This window comes from Fukomys damarensis, unplaced genomic scaffold (assembly GCF_012274545.1).
Source record: "Fukomys damarensis isolate Sample0158 unplaced genomic scaffold, DMR_v1.0_HiC HiC_scaffold_23, whole genome shotgun sequence".
NCBI classification, from domain to species: Eukaryota; Metazoa; Chordata; class Mammalia; order Rodentia; family Bathyergidae; genus Fukomys; species Fukomys damarensis.
The window spans coordinates 58,714,862-58,731,892 of NW_022900935.1; the positions used below are offsets into that span (position 1 = coordinate 58,714,862).

Below are 17,031 nucleotides of genomic sequence, written 5' to 3' on the forward strand. Positions count from 1 at the left end.
AAGGTGGGTGGGCGCCGCGCCCGGCGCAGGGGTCTCCTTGCCGGTTCTGACGGGCACCCCTCCCCGCGCCCTCTCCCGCCCACGCCCCTCTCCGGCTGCATCCAGATTGGACTCAGCCGCTCCCCTAGCAGCCCGGTCCTCCGGAGGAGGAAATGAAGATCAAGATAGAGCCCGGGGCCCATCAGCCTCCAGAGATATGAGCTGGCTTGGGGGAGGGGGCGGGACAAGGACGATGGACAGGACAAACTCCCCACCCTGCAGACCCCAGCCCATTTTCTTCTGCCACACTTCGGCCAGCAAGGGCCTGGGGAACTCCGTGGCTTTTGGTAAGGTTAAGCTCACTGCCCTCCTGGGCACAGGCTAGGAAGAGCTAGGAGATGGGAGACCCTGGGAGACTCAGAAAGGGTGCCGCCTGTCTGCGGGACAGCTCCTGGTTAGCGCCCTTCTTTAGCTGGGCTGTCTTCTTCGTTCAAGGCCTAAGAAACTCTTAGGTCCCCAGTCGGTGGCTTCCAGGTCCTACCCCTTTTCCTGCCAGGGCTCCTGGCACTGCGACCTCTCCCTCACAGCAGTAGGACAAGCCAGCCCCTCTTTCCAGGAGGCTGTTGCTAGCCAACTCTCAGGCCCAGGAATGTTTAGAACCTGAGAAAGATCGCAGCAATTAGTCACGGCGTGCCTCACCTGAGAAAGTTGTAAGGCCGCTCTCCAGGGCCTGCTCTGCAAGGTGCCCTGTGTGGAAGCAGGTGGGAACAGCGTGGTCACTAGGTTGTCTCCCCCACTGTGTGTCCTTGGAGTGAGCGAGCAAGTACGAGAATGCTGAAAGAAGCCGGGCGTGGTGGCACACACCTGTAATCCTGGCACTCAGGAGACTGATGCAAGAAGATCTGTGGGAGTTGGAGGCAGCCTGTGCTACCTTGTGAGTTGAGTTCATGGCCAGCCTGAACTACATAGTGAGACCCTGTCTCAAAAGAAAAGGAATTCTGAAAAGAGACGCTGAGCAAGCCCAGAGATCACACTCTGCTCTGCAAGGTGGGGGAGAAACAAGAGGGCTGGATCTTGTGTGGCCTTGAAGGACACCTGCCTCTTGCTGTCCCCTGGCTTCTCTCCCACACCGGGGCTCACTGGAAGTGCTGTGCCTACACCCCAGAGTGTCAGGGGAAGCCACTGTACCAGCCACCCGCCCAGAGCCGTTGAGATAGGCATCCTTTGTGGGCCTGTGGCAGGAAATGGCCCCTGATCTCTCAGAGGAGGGGGAGCTGCTGATGGGGACCTCCTGGCCTTATTGCCCTACAACCCAGCTGAGCTGTTTGCCTAGGAGGTGGCGAGGCTGAGCAGCTGTTTGTGCTTGGTGGACAAGCCCAGTGGCTGGGTGACTGGCTGCATCATTTGCCCGAGGCAGCTGTGATCTGTAAAGTACACAGCCAGTGGCCCTGCCTCCCTCCTTCCCTGGCTCCAGAGGGTCCCATCCCTCACCCCTCCATCTGTCTCTTGGACAGGCAGCATCTGCAAGAGAGTGCCCCCCCCACGTAGACACACCTGTCAGGCCTGTCCCAGGGGACAGGGTCTGGGAGGAGCCTGGCTTGCAGGAGCTCCTTCCAGAGTTGGGGCTCACAGGCAGGTAGGCCACTCTTCTCTGGATCCAAGGGGTCTGGGCCACATGGCCCTAGCCACTGACAGATCCTAGAATGGCCTCCGGGAAATGACCCCTCTTCCCTTCTATCTACTGTGGAGACCATGCCACAGAAAGGCTAAGAAATCTTCCTACAGTCACACAGGAGGCCATTTATAAACCAGACCATGGCCTTCTGCACCTCTGCTCAGCCCCCATCTCTCCACCAAGTTAGCCGATCCCAATACACTGCTGTTTCCTGTTGGCAGAAAAGCTTCTGGCTCCGAGGCAGATCCAAGGTCAGATTCAGAGCCTTAAAACTCATTCAAACCTACTCCCTGCCCAGCTCGCTAGACAGAGTAACCAGGCACTAGGAGCACCCGGCACAGTCTAGACTCCCCTTCTCCCAGACTGAGGGGTGGCTGAGTGGAGGGTGCCCCTCCCCCATCCCTACCTGTTCTCTGGAGCAGCAGCACTGGGCTGGCAGACAGGTAAAGGGGAGGTCACCCCCCACCCCCACACCCGCTCTTCCCAGGAGCTGCTCCCCGCCTTACCTGCAGCAACCCGGGCATGCTAACTTGTGACATTTGTCCATGGGGTTGGGGTTGGGGGTTCTGCCAAAAGAACTTCAGTCTCTCCATCACGGTACCAATTTCAACCTTCCCTCCTTCATGCAACCCTTTTGTAAACAAAAGCTCTCTTCAGATACTTCCAAATAAGTGCTGTGACTCAAAACGAAACCCAAACAATGGTAATTTTAGCATGTGCCTGTGCCAGCACCAGTGCCCTGCCCCCATGAGGTCCTCATAGGCTCCCTTGGGTGGGGATCCCGTCCAAGGTATTGTGTTCCCTTCCAGCCCTGTAGCCCCACCCACACATGTACACCTGAGTGGTAAACACACAGAAGGGCGCTGTGACACATAAACATGGCTAGTCACATGTGGCCATGGTCACTCAAATAGGAGGCTCTCTGGAGCCCCTGAGGACATTTAGAGGTCTCAACTCCGGCTTCTAGGACACTGGACAGGGCCAGGAGGGTCAGGAGAGCCAGGAATCATGGAGTGGCAGGGAGAAGACAGCAGCAGGCTCCCCAGGGGCAGGTGCCACAAGGTGCTGTGGGTGTCCTTTGCTGCCTGGCCTCTGCCCTCCTCTGATCGTCTTTCCAGGGTCTTCCAGGTTGTCTCTCACTGGAATCCCAGAAGCCCCTTCATCCCCCAGTCCCCATTAACTGCCTCTGCCCCATCTCCTAGGTGATGCTTCTGGGAGACTCAGGTGTCGGCAAAACCTGTTTCCTGATCCAATTCAAAGACGGGGCCTTCCTGTCCGGGACCTTCATAGCCACGGTCGGCATAGACTTCAGGGTGAGGTGGCTGTAGGTTCCTCCAAGCAGTGAGCTGGGCCATGGCGGCTCAGGCTCAGGGGAATTGTCTGTGCTGTCCTGGCTTCTGGGAACTCCTCTGGCTTGCAGCCTGGAGGGCACCAGGGCAGCTCGCCCCGGGGAGTGCGGAGATGGCCAGGTTGGAGGAGTCTGGGTAGGGCCAGCACCTTGTCCACCTACATACAGGACAAGAAAAACAAGACCGGGTCTTCTCTGCTGCTGGGGGTTGCGGGGGTGGGGCAGAGCAGAGCAGACCCATCCCACTGTGTGAGCTGAGTCTCTATGAGCCACGCCCCCTGGCCAGGCTTCCAAGGTAGGTGAGTCTCCCGGAGTTGCCTTGCACCACGCTTAGTCACTGGGCTGGCCAGCTGGGGACACAGTGGCTGGACAGGGCCCTCCCTCTCCCTTGAGGACTCCCTCTTTACCAAACTGCCTCAGAGCTGCTAAGCACAGATGCTGAAACTACATTAAGAGGTCTCTAGATAGCTAGAGAGAGGTGGCCCTGCAGGTCTAGCCCCTAAGGGCTCTAGAATGCTGGAGGGCTCCTCCCTCTCTCTCTCTCTCTCTCTATCTCTCTCTCTCTCTCTCTCTCTCTCCCCTCGCTCCCTCCCTCCCTTCTTCCCTCAGCAGTGGGGATTGAACCCAGGGCCTTTGAACTAAACTATATCCCCACCCCTTTTTTTCTTTTGAGACAGTCTTGCTAAATTGCCCAGGCTGGGCTCAAACTTTCAGTCCTCCTGCCTCAGCCTCCCAGAGTGCTGGGATGACAGATTACATGCTGCCACCATGCCCAGTCCAGGCACTTCATCTGTAAGGGCTTGGTGACAGTCATGGAGCTGGGCTCTGGGGAAGGAAGACCAAAGTAGGGACAGGGGCACCACTCTGTGATGCCAGGTGAGCCCTGGACAGTGCCAGACAGGTTCTCAGGCTCCCCTTGCCCTGCCATGTTGTGCGAAGGGAGATGGAGCCCCCAGAAAAGAGGACTCTGCAGCGCAGGTGTCTGGGGACAGGGCTCCCACTGCCCTGATAAAGTGATCTGACTGAGGACAACGCTGGGGCTCTCCACACCACCTGTAAGCCTAGAGGGGGTCCAGGACAGGATATTGGCAGAGCCTCTCCTGCCCTGCCCACCCTCTGCCTTTTCTCTTTCAGAACAAGGTGGTGACGGTGGATGGTACAAGGGTGAAGCTACAGGTGAGCCCCGGGGCAGGCATGGGGAGAGAGAGGTTGTCATTGCCGGAGTCTGCCACGCTCTTCACCCTGAACCAGAATGCAGCCCTGCCCTCAGCCTGGGGTAATTTCCTGTGAGGCCCTAGAGAGAGGAAACTGGCTTTTGTTTCTTTGATGTCTGCAGCAAAAGCGGTTCCTGAGCACCCTCTCTTCCATCCGGGGCAGCTCAATGCCTTCAGAGGAGCGTAGCCTCCCTTCCTCCATCTCTTCCCCATCCCCTGGGCAGCAGTCACTATGGGAGCCTGGGCACCCTACCCCGGGCTGGGGAAGAGGAGACAGCACTGAGTGGGGTTTGAGAAGCCCCTACCTACCACCATCCGGGACATCACCAGGCCTCAGAGGCCGAGCAGAACATACAGAAGGAAGCAGACCCCTCCCCACAGATGTCACCCCTCGGTGTGTCCCTCCGGCCAGCAGGCCCTAGGCCCTGCCTCCTTCCAACCTTTTCTCCATCCCTTCCTAGATCTGGGACACCGCAGGGCAGGAGCGTTTCCGCAGTGTCACCCACGCCTACTACCGAGATGCCCAGGGTGAGGCTCTGCACCCTCCGGCCCCTCCCCCAGCCCCTCTGTGGCACCCGTGCTGCTGCTCCGAGCCCTGTGTCTCTCTCCCCTCCAGCCTTGCTCCTGCTGTATGACATCACCAACAAATCTTCCTTCGACAACATCAGGGTAGGTCCTCCTTCCCCAGATACCCTCCCGCCCAGAAGCAGCCAAGGCAGAGCCTGTGCAGGCCGGTTGCTTCCTGCCCTGGGAATGGGGCAGACCACAGAATCCTGCCACCTGCTAAGGAGCACCTACCTGTCACTGGGCATCTGATAGCCATACAGCCATGGAATCCAAGCAGGCTATTGTGCCCCCGTGCTGCCTGAACAGACCTGACCATGACTCATGAGTGTGTCTTCATGTCAGAGAGTTCGGAATAGTGCTACCCTGGACAGTTAGCCACAGAGACAGGCTGAGAGCCCAGCCAGGAACATCTACGTGTACATCCAGCCTTAGTTACAGCTCTAGCAGACAATGAAACCATTAGAACACAGAGACACTAATTCAATAAATAAAAACATTAAGCTGGGCTTGGCTGGCACATGCCTGTACTCCCTGTCAGGCAGGCTGAGGCAGGAAAACTGCAAGTTCCAGCCCAGATGGGGCAATTTAGCAAGACTGTATCTCAAAATCAAATTGCAAAAAGAGCTGAGGAGATAGCTCCACGTACAGCTCTTGCCTTGGATTCAATTCTTAGCAATACAGTACATAAATAAATGTAGGCCTGACCCTGGCCACATACTGTTACAGGTTTCGGGTGCCCCTTGATGCCCAGGACAGTCATACTGCCTCCTCTGACCCCATGCACACGGCACATAGCACTAAGCAATTACAGTTCTTTTGGTCACTGAGCCCTGTGTGGTCTTAGGACCCTCCATGGGTCACACCAGGAGGATGGCCTGGTCCTCAGCCTCGGCCTGGCTCAGCTCCACCTCTCCTTCAGGCCTGGCTCACTGAGATTCATGAGTACGCCCAGAGGGACGTGGTGATCGTGCTGCTAGGCAACAAGGTAAGTGGCTCTGAGGCAGGGTCCACCCACCCTGCCCGTCTTCTCCCATTGCCTAGCCATGAAGGCCACCCAAGCATAGTTTCTAGACACCCTTTCATAGAGGACCCCCTGGTTTCCACTTCAGGATACATGAGTCAGATACATGCTCTCCCAGTGCCCTCTTACAGCTTTGGAGAAAGCCCAAACTGCTGCCTGGCAGGGTCGCCCAAGTGCCAGCCCACATTTGATCATAGGGAGCGGAGTCAGGGTCAGGGCCTAAGACTGTGAAGCGTTAGCTGCCAGTACTGTCACCACCCCCTACCCCCAAGGCTAGGTCACCACACCTTGGCCAGCAAGAGTTACCCATTTAAACAAGCAAACACCCTGGCCCCTAGCCTGTCACACCTGCCAGCAGTCCCTCAAGCCACCAGCAGAGGGCAGGCAGTGCATGCTCCTGGGGCAAAAGGCGGGCCAGTTCGGGGCAAGGGTTCCTTCCCCAGTGACCCACATGGGCTTGACAGGCGGATGTGAACAGCGAAAGGGTGATCCGTTCTGAGGACGGAGAGACTCTGGCCAGGGTAAGTGACTGCCAGTATGGCGGTGGGATAAGTGGTGGGGCAGCCAGAGGCTGGCCCTGAGGACATTTTCTCCCGGGCAGGAATACGGTGTTCCCTTCATGGAGACCAGCGCCAAGACCGGCATGAACGTGGAGTTAGCCTTCCTGGCCATTGCCAAGTGAGAGCTGAGCAGGGCAGGGAGGCACCACTGGGGAATCCAGTAGGTCCGAGCTCCTGGCCCGGCCCATAGGCCCACATGCATTCTGCATTCTTAGCTCTGTTTATCCCCAGCCACGGGAATGGGGGTAGGAATGCTCAGCACAACACACCCCACCCAGCCTTTCGCTCCTCCTCTTCTAGGGAGCTGAAACACCGGGCAGGACAGCAGGCTAACGAGCCCAGCTTCCAGATCCGAGATTATGTGGAGTCCCAGAAGAGACGGCCCAGCTGCTGCTCCTTTGTGTGACTCTCAAGGGGCTGAGGAGCAGCCCCAGAGGCCCCCGGGACAAAGCTGTCTCCCCAACACTGGCTTAATCTGGGCAGCTGAGCCAATGGGGAGAGAGTTGGGAGGTCCAGTACACAACCCTTTCCCCCAGGCAGCTGTATCGTAGGTCCCACCCTCATTCCTGTAGCTTCCGGTATCCTGGGGGAGGGTAAAATACTTGCATTTTATCTTAATGAAACATAATACCAAAATGAAAAAGAAAAAGGCAACCGGATGCTCAGAAAACTGAGATAGGGACCTGGTAGTCCTTTTGCCTTCTTGAATTTAGGACTAAGACCTGAGAGGCTGGGCCTCCCTCTTAGCAACAAGGGTGGCATTGCCCCAGCTCAGTGTCAGCGGACTCTGTGGCCCCTGCAAGAGCTGCTAGTGTGACTCCATCACCATCATCTCTTCACCTGGAAAGGCTAAACAGCCCTGGCTTTTGTGTCTTCCAGCTCCCCAGGGAACACTCTTCCCCAGTAAGTTTCACTAGGAGCTAGACCAAAGCCTCAGGGAGGATAAGAGTTAGAGATTAGGAGGGGCCTTCTTCCTGGGACTGGAAACGGGTGGTAGAGACTAGAGTCTGTCCTTCAGCTACCTCTGGCCTTCCTGACCCCTTCCTGAAGGTGCAACCCCTCCCCTCCAGCACCAAGTACCCTGGGGCAGCTGGAAATATTGGCTCCTGGACCTCAGATCCCAGAGGAACCCTTCCCCACATCCCTATGTCATCTGCCTTTCTGCGCCTATCCCTAGACACCTGAGGTCAGAGCTAGGAAAACATTTCTCTTCCCTTTCCAATCCTTTGGAGGGTGAGCAGCCCCACAGCTACTTTAAGCAGCAGAGGTGCTTAGCTCCTCTGGTTAAGAGCCAGATAAAGAGAAACTCCTGGATCCTGGGGCGAGTGAGAGGCAGGATGGAGCAAACCTGCCCCCAGTCTACCTCCCTAACCCCAAGCTCTCCCTCCAGTCTGACTACCATGCCCTTTGCTTTAACTTCTCAGACACCAGGGTGAAAACTGCTTTATCTCCACTCCTACTGAGACAGGTTAGGAAGTGCATTCATCCAAAATAAGAAGAAGTGGGTAAGCCTAGGGTGAGGAGAGGGGCGGCAAAGAGTCTGTGTGGGCCCAGGGTCATATTTCTCCCAAAGCCCTCACCTCAGTCCTTGAAAGTGAACCCAAGACGTGCAGGTCATGGCCTTCAGGCACCTCCAGCCCTGCAGGCCAGGGACTGGGGAAGCATAGGAAAGAAGTATTCAAGGCACATTTATGAGGCTACTGCATTTGCTTTAAAGGCAGAAATCTTGCTCTTTGAGCTCCCACTTGGGCCGATAAGGAAGATAACAAAGTTCTCCCTAGTCTCTCCCAGGTGGAGCAGGGAGAGGCCTGATCTTGCAGGTCTCTTCTGGAACCCAGGGCAGGTTTCAAAAGATAGAGGCACATAGGCAGCTCTGGGTTTCTACCATTTGTGTTTTTCAGAATTAAATTGCAGTATTTTGGAAGTACACCCTGTCCACTGTTTGTTTGAAGTGGGCATGGGAGGAGGGATCACGTTAAAGGAATCGTTATTGCACATTGGGGCAACTGCCCTTGACTGCCAAAATCATTGGCTCTTCATCCTTCAGTGTCTTCAAAGGGTCAGCTCGCCCTTCACTGACCGCCCCCCTCTGAGATATCTGGCAAGAGAGAGCTGGAATGCTTATCTTGCCTTCCTGGTCACTTTTCTTTCCCTGTTGAAAAAAGCCAGGGCTCCTTTCCTGGGGGAGTGCACCCTGAGATTGATTACCTGACTCATTCCGCTTCGCCTCACCGCACCTCCCTAACCAGACGCTGACGCCAGTGCCCTACGGTGTCCAGTTTAACGTGGGCTTCAGAGGAGCCTCGGGCTCTCTGCTTCATCCACTGGCCTTCCCAACAGGGATCAGAGCCCGCGCCCAATACTCAGGTCCTGGGACAGCGCAAAGTGACTCCACAAACGGAAACACTGTTATTCAAACAATTTGGTCGTGTCCAAGGAGGACCTGCATCCAGTTCTTGACAGCCGGTCCTCCAGGCCCCAGTGCGGGGGCGGTTTCCCTGGCAACCGTAGCTTCCGTCAAACGAAGCTGGCTTAAAGACGTGAGGGTCCTCTGCCTGGGTATGGCTCTGATCTACCCGGGGCACAGCTGGTAAACCTGACTGGGGCCTGTGAGCCCCGCCCAATACCTGGAACTCGCTCTGGCCCCGCCCCTCGGTTTAACTCCGGCACTGGTAACAAACACTTCCACTTCCTGAGCCCTCTTTCTCTGTCCTCCGCGGGACGCCGAGCCGAGCACAGGCTCCGCCCCCGAGCCTTTCCATTGGCTCTCGCCGTTCACCCGGCCCGAACGTCCCCGCCCGTGTCCCCTGATTGGCCTGTGATGGTCCACACCCTCGGCGCGGTCCCGCCCCCGGGATTAGAGGCCGGCTGGGTTCTGGAACGCTCAGTCGTCTCGCTGGGCGGGAATTAGCTCGCGTTCTTTCGTCCGGGTCTTCGTGGTTCGCAGCCGGCGTTCCCTGGACACCTGCGCTCTCTGCAGGCGTCGGGATTCCTGCGGCGTTCCCTCTCGCCCTCCGGTTCGTACGGGGGTGAGAAAGGGTGGGCCGTCGATCCCGGGATCCTCGACGGGACCCCGCTTCGCGCCTCTGAGCCGTCGCAGGGCGAGATGAGCGCGGACGCGGCGGCCGGGGCCCCTCTGCCCCGGCTCTGCTGCCTGGAGAAGGGTCCGAATGGCTACGGCTTCCACTTGCACGGGGAGAAGGGCAAGGTGGGCCAGTTCATCCGGCTGGTGGAGCCTGGCTCTCCGGCCGAGAAGGCGGGGCTGCTGGCCGGGGACCGGCTGGTGGGGGTGAACGGCGAGAACGTGGAGAAGGAGACCCACCAGCAGGTGGTGAGCCGCATCCGCGCCTCGCCGAACGCCGTGCGCCTGCTGGTGGTCGACCCCGAGACCGACGAGCAGCTGAAGAAGCTCGGCGTCCAGGTCGGGGAGGAGCTGCTGCGCGCCCAGGAAGAACCCGGGCAGGCCGAGCCACCGGCCGCCAACGAGGCGCAGACGGATGGGAACGAAAATGAGCCTCGCGAGGCCGAGAAGAGCCACTCGGAGCGGGTAAGTGTGGGCCGGGGCCCGGGCTGGGGGGTCGCGGAGAGAGCCTGGCGCCCTGAACGTCCAGGCCCTTCTGAAATTCGAGCCCCACAGGAGAGGGAGCCTGCTTCCGCCTACCGACCCAGCGCCCCGGCGGTTCCTGTCCGGGACCGCATCCTCCTGAACAGCCTGGCCCGAGAACCTCAGCACCTTTGCCGTCTGCACCTCTTGTCCCTTGGCCTTTGGGAGTGCAGTTCAAGGAAGCCCAGATTCCTTTCCCTCGGCTTCCGTCCAAATTTGCTTCTCCCTGGGGGGGCCAGCTCTGAGTCCCCACAGCTCGGAGCTAGGCAGGGAGGAGGACTCCTCCGCTCCAGAGTGCCCGCTTCCTCCACTGCCCCTGTCGGTGGTAAATGAAGTTGGGGCGAAGGCGAGCGCGTCCCAACATCAGAAAGCTGGAAGAATAACTACCCGTCTTCTGTGCCGACCCCCTGGACTGGGGATGGGTCCCTGGGAGGCTGGCCCACAGCTCCTTCAGCCTCCTGGTGTGTGTATCATTAACTTCACCCGGGCTGGACTTTAGCCTCCTGAGATCCAGTGTGACTTCTAAGAAGAGAGGAAGCCCCAGCGTCTCTGAGCGATGTGTGGGGGTGGGGTGCTGGGAAGAGAGGCAGAGGCGTCTTGGGGGTGGTGGCCCTGCCACCCAGGAGGATTTATGATTCTCAGGAATGTGAGGAGTAAGCACTAGCTTGTATCAGGGAGGAGGAGGAGGAGGAACGCTGGGGGAGGGAGCGGGCACATGGCCAGGCAGCAGCCTGCAGAGCCCACCGAGGGCAGCTGGTCTTGCCGGGCGCTGTGATTGCTTACTCCGGTGCCTGGACACGGAGCAGGCTGGGTGCTTTTGCCCGTGTTTGGTTCTTCCTCCAAACAGTCCCGGTTTGGATCAGCTGCAAAAGAGGCAGCTGGCAAAACAGGAGCTGTTGTGCTGAGCCTCCTGTCCCCAGAGAGCAGGAGGGGAGGGTTGGGATGCAGACTGTGGGAGCAAGGCCTCTTAATCGTGCTGTTTCTCTACCTGGTGGCTGCTTGTGGCAGGTGGTCTGTGGGGCCAGGAGGATCCTCCTTGGAGAGAGAAAGGGCAGAGTTGAGGTTAAGGTAAAAAGAAGGTGGAGACTGAGAGGACCAACTGGTTTGGTGGGCATGAGGTCACTGGGAGCCCTGTCCAGCCAGAGCCAGGTGCTGGGAATGCCAGAGCCACTGTGCTTCCACTTCCCCTGCCAACTTGGCATCGGCAAGGGTTAGAGAAGTTGGAGCACCCCTGGCAGGGAGTTGAAACCTGGGACCTCTGTTCCCAGGCATTAACCCCGTTTGAACTTTGAGCCAAGTCCATCGATTTGTCATTTTCTTTTTTTCTCTCTCGGACTTTGGCACCCACACGATATCCCCATCATCACCACCAAGATACAGTCATTTTCAGACCCTCCCTTTGCCCTTTTGGTTGGGCTGCTGGGTGCCAGAGGGCCCCGCGGGAGGCTAGCGTAGAGAGATGGCGTAGCACACCTGCTTCACGATGCCATCCAAAAAGGCGGTGGACTTGGGTCTCCTGCTCTGTGACCCCAGAGTCAGGTGCCCCCAGATGGTGGGGTGACAGCTGCATTTGTGTGTGTTCATTAGGCCAGGACATGAGGACACCATCACTGTGCAAGTCAGGTGTTCTCTGAGATTTGATTCTCCCACCCATAAAATGGGAACTCTGGACAGTGAGATGCTTCTCTGGAATTTTAGAAATATTGGAAGTGCTGGCGCCCCTACTCAGTGCTAAATTGGGCACATTTATCCTAGGCATTTGGATTCCAGCTCTGTGCAACCAGCTCTTTCAGCTTTATTCATAGCTGGCCAGCAATGTTAAGACCCTCTGGTAGAAAATTACCATAATCTGATATATTGAGCTTTCAGGTGACCCGCCCTGATACTGCAAAAAATGTCCATACACATTATGTTTTGTTTTGTTTTTTTCTAAAATGCATTCCAGGGCTGGGCATGATGACACATGCCTGTAATTCCAGCACTTGGGAGGCTGAGGCAGGAGGGTCACCATGAGTTCAGGGCCAGCCTGGGCTAAGGAGTGAGCCCTTGTCTCAAATAAATAAATGAATGAATGCATGCATCCCTTTCCCACCTAAGGTATCTAGGTGAGATTTGCTAATTAGTTTCAGCCAGGATTTGTAGAGTGGGGCTGTTCCAGTACCTTCATCAGTATTCATAAGTGAAGAAGTCATGAGTGGAAAGGTGCCAGGCAGGGATTGCTTGGCTGAGTGGCATCTTGTTGGGGGACCAGCCCAATTCAGGAATGACACAAGGAGAAGGTAAGAGGTACCTGGGACACTGGCCATCCCTGCTGGCCTGCCTAGGCCTAAGAGGCTGAAAGTGGGCTTCCAGGCCTCCCCAGTTCTTTTCCCCGCCACCTAAGGGCAGGGAGAAGCAAAAACACCTGCCCTGCTGCTTCCCTGCTTAAAGCCAGCCTCCCATCCCTGTCAGTATAGGAGGAGGCACAAACCCTTGAGCCTGGGACCAAAGTGAGGGCCGGACAGGTCTGAACCAGCTGAGTTGCCCTGGCCCAGCTGTGTTGGCCAAGTTATTTCACCTCCTTATGCTTCCATTTCCTCTTGTGTAAGTTGAGGCTGATGGCAGTGACCTCTCGGGGTTGTCAGGATTGCAGACCCAGTGCTCAGAAGGGCTCAGCCATCACTGTTAACTAGTCATCTGCTGTCCATGCCCTTGCTGCCCATGCCCCTAAACCTCACCAAAGGTCCAAATTCCCTTCTAGCCTCTGAGCCATCACACCCTGCTATTCCTCTGTCTGGGAATCCTCTGTCTGCTTCTGTAGGGGACCTACGCTCCCACAACTGCTGACTCCAAGGAACCTTTCCTTGATCCCAGGGGCAGAAGTAGCTTTTCCATTCCTCCTGCTCTTTGTCCTCGTATCTCTGGTTGCTCTGAACAGGCCGTATTTCAGTCATCTGTTCGTGACCTCCTGCACTACGTGGTAACACAACAACTGAGGTTTATTTATGTGGATAGTTTCAGTGCTGTGCCAGGTTCTCAATAAATATTTTTTAATGAATGAATGAACACATAACAGCTATAAGGGACCTTTGTCCTGGTTCATCTCAATCCAGCGCACCCAGGATTGGAATGCAGCTAGAACCTAGCTACTTATTCTTTCTTACCTGTTAGCAGCTTCCATTTCAAAACTAGGAAGCCAGGTCTAGGCTTTCGGGTTGGCCAGATCAGTGTTTGAATCCCAATTCTGCTGATCGCTGCCTCTGGAACCCTGGGAGTTCATTGTTCCCTACAGGCCTCAGCTTCCACCTCTGTAAAATGGCAACACCAGCAGCTACCCACTCAGGGTTGCTGAGGAGATTACCTGAGATGACAGGTAGGAATGCGAAAGTTCCCAGCTGGAGGAGGGTTCCCCAGCCCAGACCCTAGACTTGATACCAGAGGCAGGCAGAGTGCAGACACCCAGGCAGGGAGGTGGGTGGGCATTATTAGTTGACAGGCTGCCTACCTCTTTCCCAAACAACCAGGTTTGAGCTCTGGTAGAATAGAGCAGGGTTTGAGCTGCTTGGTGCTTGGATTTGCAGTTTGTTTGTTTGTTTGTTTGTTTGAGTCAGGTGCAGTTCCACTGAGCTAAATCCCCAGCCCTATTGGTGCTTGGATTTGAAATGGACAAGCTCCTGTGGCAACTGTGTTGTTCAGCCTCCTGAGTCACAAGTCCACTGGTAAAGCAGCAGAGCCGTTGGTTCTTACCTTCAGGCTCTTGTTAAATCTAATCAATCATTCAGGAAATTATTCTCTTGGCAGAAAGTGGCTTCCTTCTCTGGAAACCCCAAGTAGATAAAGATCCTTTCCCAAACTTCCCATCCCAGGCATCACGGAAAAATGGGGGAATTCCCACTTAGGGATTAGAGATACTCAGCCCAAGGTCTGTCAGTGCTTGTACTGCAAACCGGAGCTCTAGACCCTGAAACAGGTGTTCCTCTGCTCTGCCTTTCTAAGGTAGAGTGGGCCTACCTGGGAAGGACGCTCAGTGTGCCTGCCACTGGCCAGACTGTGCCATGAGGGCAGAGATGTGCATTTCCTTGATTTCCCCCATAGCAACCCTGCAAAGTAGTCATCATTTTCTCCATTTTGTAGGTTGATAGTGTTTCACACATGACAGGTGTTGTTTGAGTTTGGTGATGTGCTAAGTACTAAATAAACAGGTCTTAGGTCATTTCATGCACCTGGCCCCCACCCCAAGCAGATTTTAGTCCCATTCTTTACCTGTGGAAACAGGCTAAGTCAGGTTAGATGACCAGCACCAGAACGCTCAGCTGCGGAATCCTCTGGCAAAGCCAGTTATCTTGGCTCTTAGCCCTGATTCCAGTGTGTGTACATCCTTCAGCCACACAGGTGGTGCCTGGCCTTCCAGCAGAATCTCTCTGCCCAATTTTTTTTTTTTTTTTTTTTTTTTTTGTTCTACCGAGGACCAAACTCAGGACCTGTAGCTTTTGAGGCAGGCAGCGGAAGCACTGAGCCAAATCCCTGGCCCAATTTGTGAATTTTTAAAATGGACTTTTCTATTTAATATTCTTGAACATCAGTTGACAGTGGGTAACTGGGACTGCAGAAAATGAGAGGGAGCATGTGAGGGATGACTGGCCTTCCCAGATTCTCTTTGCCCATTTTTTTTTTTTTTTTTTTTTTTTTTGGCACTGGGGATCTAACTGGGGTCCTTATGCTTGTGAGGCAGGCAGCAGAACCACTGAACTAAATCCCCGGCCCTGCTCACTGTATTTTGTTTGTTTTTTGAGACGGGTCTCACTATGTAGTTCGCTGTGAGACGAGTTCTCACTGGCCTTGAACTCACTATACAACTCAAAGTGACCTCCTGCCTCAGCCTCCCAAGTGCTGGGATTACAGGTGTGCGCCACCACATCTATAATGGATGCATTATATTCTGAGGCACACGAGGACCATGACAAGAGCATACATTCAAGCTACTTGGGGCACAGGGTGGTAGCTCAGAGCACTTGCCTAACATGCACAGACCCCTGGGTTCAGTCCCCAGCACTGGGGGAAGATAAACACAGAATTCAGGCTGCCTGAACCAGTTTCATGTAGGGATCCAGGTCACTGGGCTCACACTGGGGCCAGGGATTCTAGTATATGTACTGCTGAAGTGAGTGCTAGAGGCCAGGGATTCTAGATGCTCTGGCCCTAGCAGTACCTCAGCCCTACTAAGAAGCCTCTGCCAGAAGGGCAGGCTTGTGTCCCCATCCTTTCTCATGGGCTGTGCCTGAAGCTTGGGATCCAAGTCTCTGGTCCCTTGCTGGCTGGCTCTTAGGGTCACCTGTGCACCAAGAGCCCCCTGGAGGCCTTGACTGCTGCTTGAGCCTTCCCCTGGTATAAGACAACTCACCGTGTCCCCAGATGCCTAGGCACTGTAGGACAAGTTCTGTCTCTCTCCTGAGGTCAGGCCACCTCAGAGCAGCACAGTAACAAGCAAACACCCACTCACAGAAGTTTGAGGGGTTTGGAAGAGTGTGTTTGTGCTGACTCAGACAGCAGAGTTGTTCAGATTGAGACTGGTAGATGTATACTGTCCAGTGTGGCCGCCACTGGACATGTAAGGCTCTCCAGCACCCGTTCTGAGAACTTAGTATGGACAGTCTCACCCAAAATGCTTGGGACCAGGTGTTTGTTTGGGTATCAGTTTTGGGGGTGGTTATTGGTTTTGTTTGGCTATACAAAGGATTAGACCTAGAGTTTACATCCCCAACCCTTTTTTAAATTTTATCTCTGGGAGTTATCCAGGCAGGGCTCAAACCTGCATCAGCTTCTCAGAGTGCTGTGATTATAGACATGCACCACCACACCCAGCTTGGATTTCTTTTTTTTCTTTTTTTGAGACAGGGTCTCACTGTGTAGTTGAGAATGATCTGGAACTCACTATGTAGCCTAGGCTGGTCTCCTGACTCAGTCCGGCTTCAGCCTCCCGAGTGCTAGGATTACAAGCATGTGCCACCACGCCCAGCCCCAGTTTGAATTTCTTGATTTTTTTTTTTTTTTGCATTTTGCATTTTGGAACATTTGCATATATATAGTAAGATCTGTTTTAAGGATGGGATACAAGTCTAAACACAAAATTCTTGCATGTTTTATATATACCTTATCCATATAACCTGGAAGCAGTTTCATACAATAGCTTATAAATTTAATGGGGGGGGGTTCGTAATATATAGTTTTCCATTGTGGTATTATAGCTATGCCCCAAAACTTTCAGATTTTGGAGCCTTTTGGATTTCAGTTTTTCAGATTGGGGCATCCAACAAATACTTCAATTTTTAAAAACAGATTGCATGTGGGCCAAGGATTTAGTTCAGTGGCACCACGCCTGCCTCGCAAGCTCAAGGTCCTGAGTTCAGTCCCCAGTACTAAAAAGAAAAAAAAAAAATAGATCACATGTGGAAATGTAATATTTTGGATACATTGTGTTAAATAAGATATTAAATTCATTTTTGGTGCTGAGGATTGAATCCAGGGCTATATGCTTCACCTCTAACCACCCCGCTTTTTAATGTGGCTATTAGAAATTTTGAAATTTCACACATAGCTGACATATTTCTACTGCACAGTGCTATTTGGGATCTAAGTTCAAATCCTACCTTCTATCAGCTGCGCATACTTGAGCAGTTTATGGCGTCTCTTTAAACCTGAGTTTCCTCATCTGTGAAACGCAGGGAATAATACTTCCCTTGCAAAGTTATAATTGGGTTTTTAAAAAGAAACATAAAGTCTGTAGGGCAGTGCCTGGCACACAGTAACTGTTCAGTAAATGCTTCATTGTTGATCCCTGGTTTTACAAGCTTTCTGAAGGTCGTTATTGAGGGATGATGGTAGGATGTGTGCAGGCCAGGCAGAAGGCACGTGGCAGCCAGCTCTGGGTGGTATCCAGCCAGGCAACAGCCCAGGTACCAGCCTGCTCCATCCCAAGTTTGACCAACCCTGGGAAAATGTGAGCCAAATTCTCCTTCACTGTGTTGGCTGGCAGTAGGAAAAGACATTACCAGCCAGAGGCAGGACCTGGCTCAGCCCCCCCCCC

The 17,031-nt window shown here is 54.7% G+C and overlaps 2 protein-coding genes across 6 annotated transcripts in view; both read left to right on the plus strand.

Annotated features, from left to right (window-relative positions):
- Positions 1-8,836, plus strand: part of Rab37 (RAB37, member RAS oncogene family) — a 50,147-nt gene extending 41,311 nt beyond the window's left edge. Inside the window, exons 3-10 of one of the 5 annotated variants that reach the window (XM_033767786.1) lie at positions 2,857-2,967; positions 4,137-4,178; positions 4,678-4,744; positions 4,833-4,885; positions 5,703-5,768; positions 6,269-6,325; positions 6,406-6,482; positions 6,665-8,836. In XM_033767786.1, the coding sequence (XP_033623677.1) occupies positions 2,857-2,967; positions 4,137-4,178; positions 4,678-4,744; positions 4,833-4,885; positions 5,703-5,768; positions 6,269-6,325; positions 6,406-6,482; positions 6,665-6,770 (579 nt within the window). In that variant the 3' untranslated portion in view covers positions 6,771-8,836. Of the gene's footprint in view, positions 1-2,856; positions 2,968-4,136; positions 4,179-4,677; positions 4,745-4,832; positions 4,886-5,702; positions 6,352-6,405; positions 6,483-6,664 lie in introns of those variants that run through there. The other 4 variants (XM_010630731.3, XR_004518645.1, XR_781487.3 and 1 more) reach the window with 4 other exon arrangements.
- A 320-nt stretch (positions 8,837-9,156) lies between these two features.
- Positions 9,157-17,031, plus strand: part of Slc9a3r1 (SLC9A3 regulator 1) — a 17,390-nt gene continuing 9,515 nt past the window's right edge. The window contains exon 1 of the mRNA XM_010630739.3: positions 9,157-9,911. Coding sequence (XP_010629041.1) covers positions 9,471-9,911 — 441 coding nt within the window. The 5' untranslated portion in view covers positions 9,157-9,470. The remainder of the gene's footprint in view (positions 9,912-17,031) is intronic.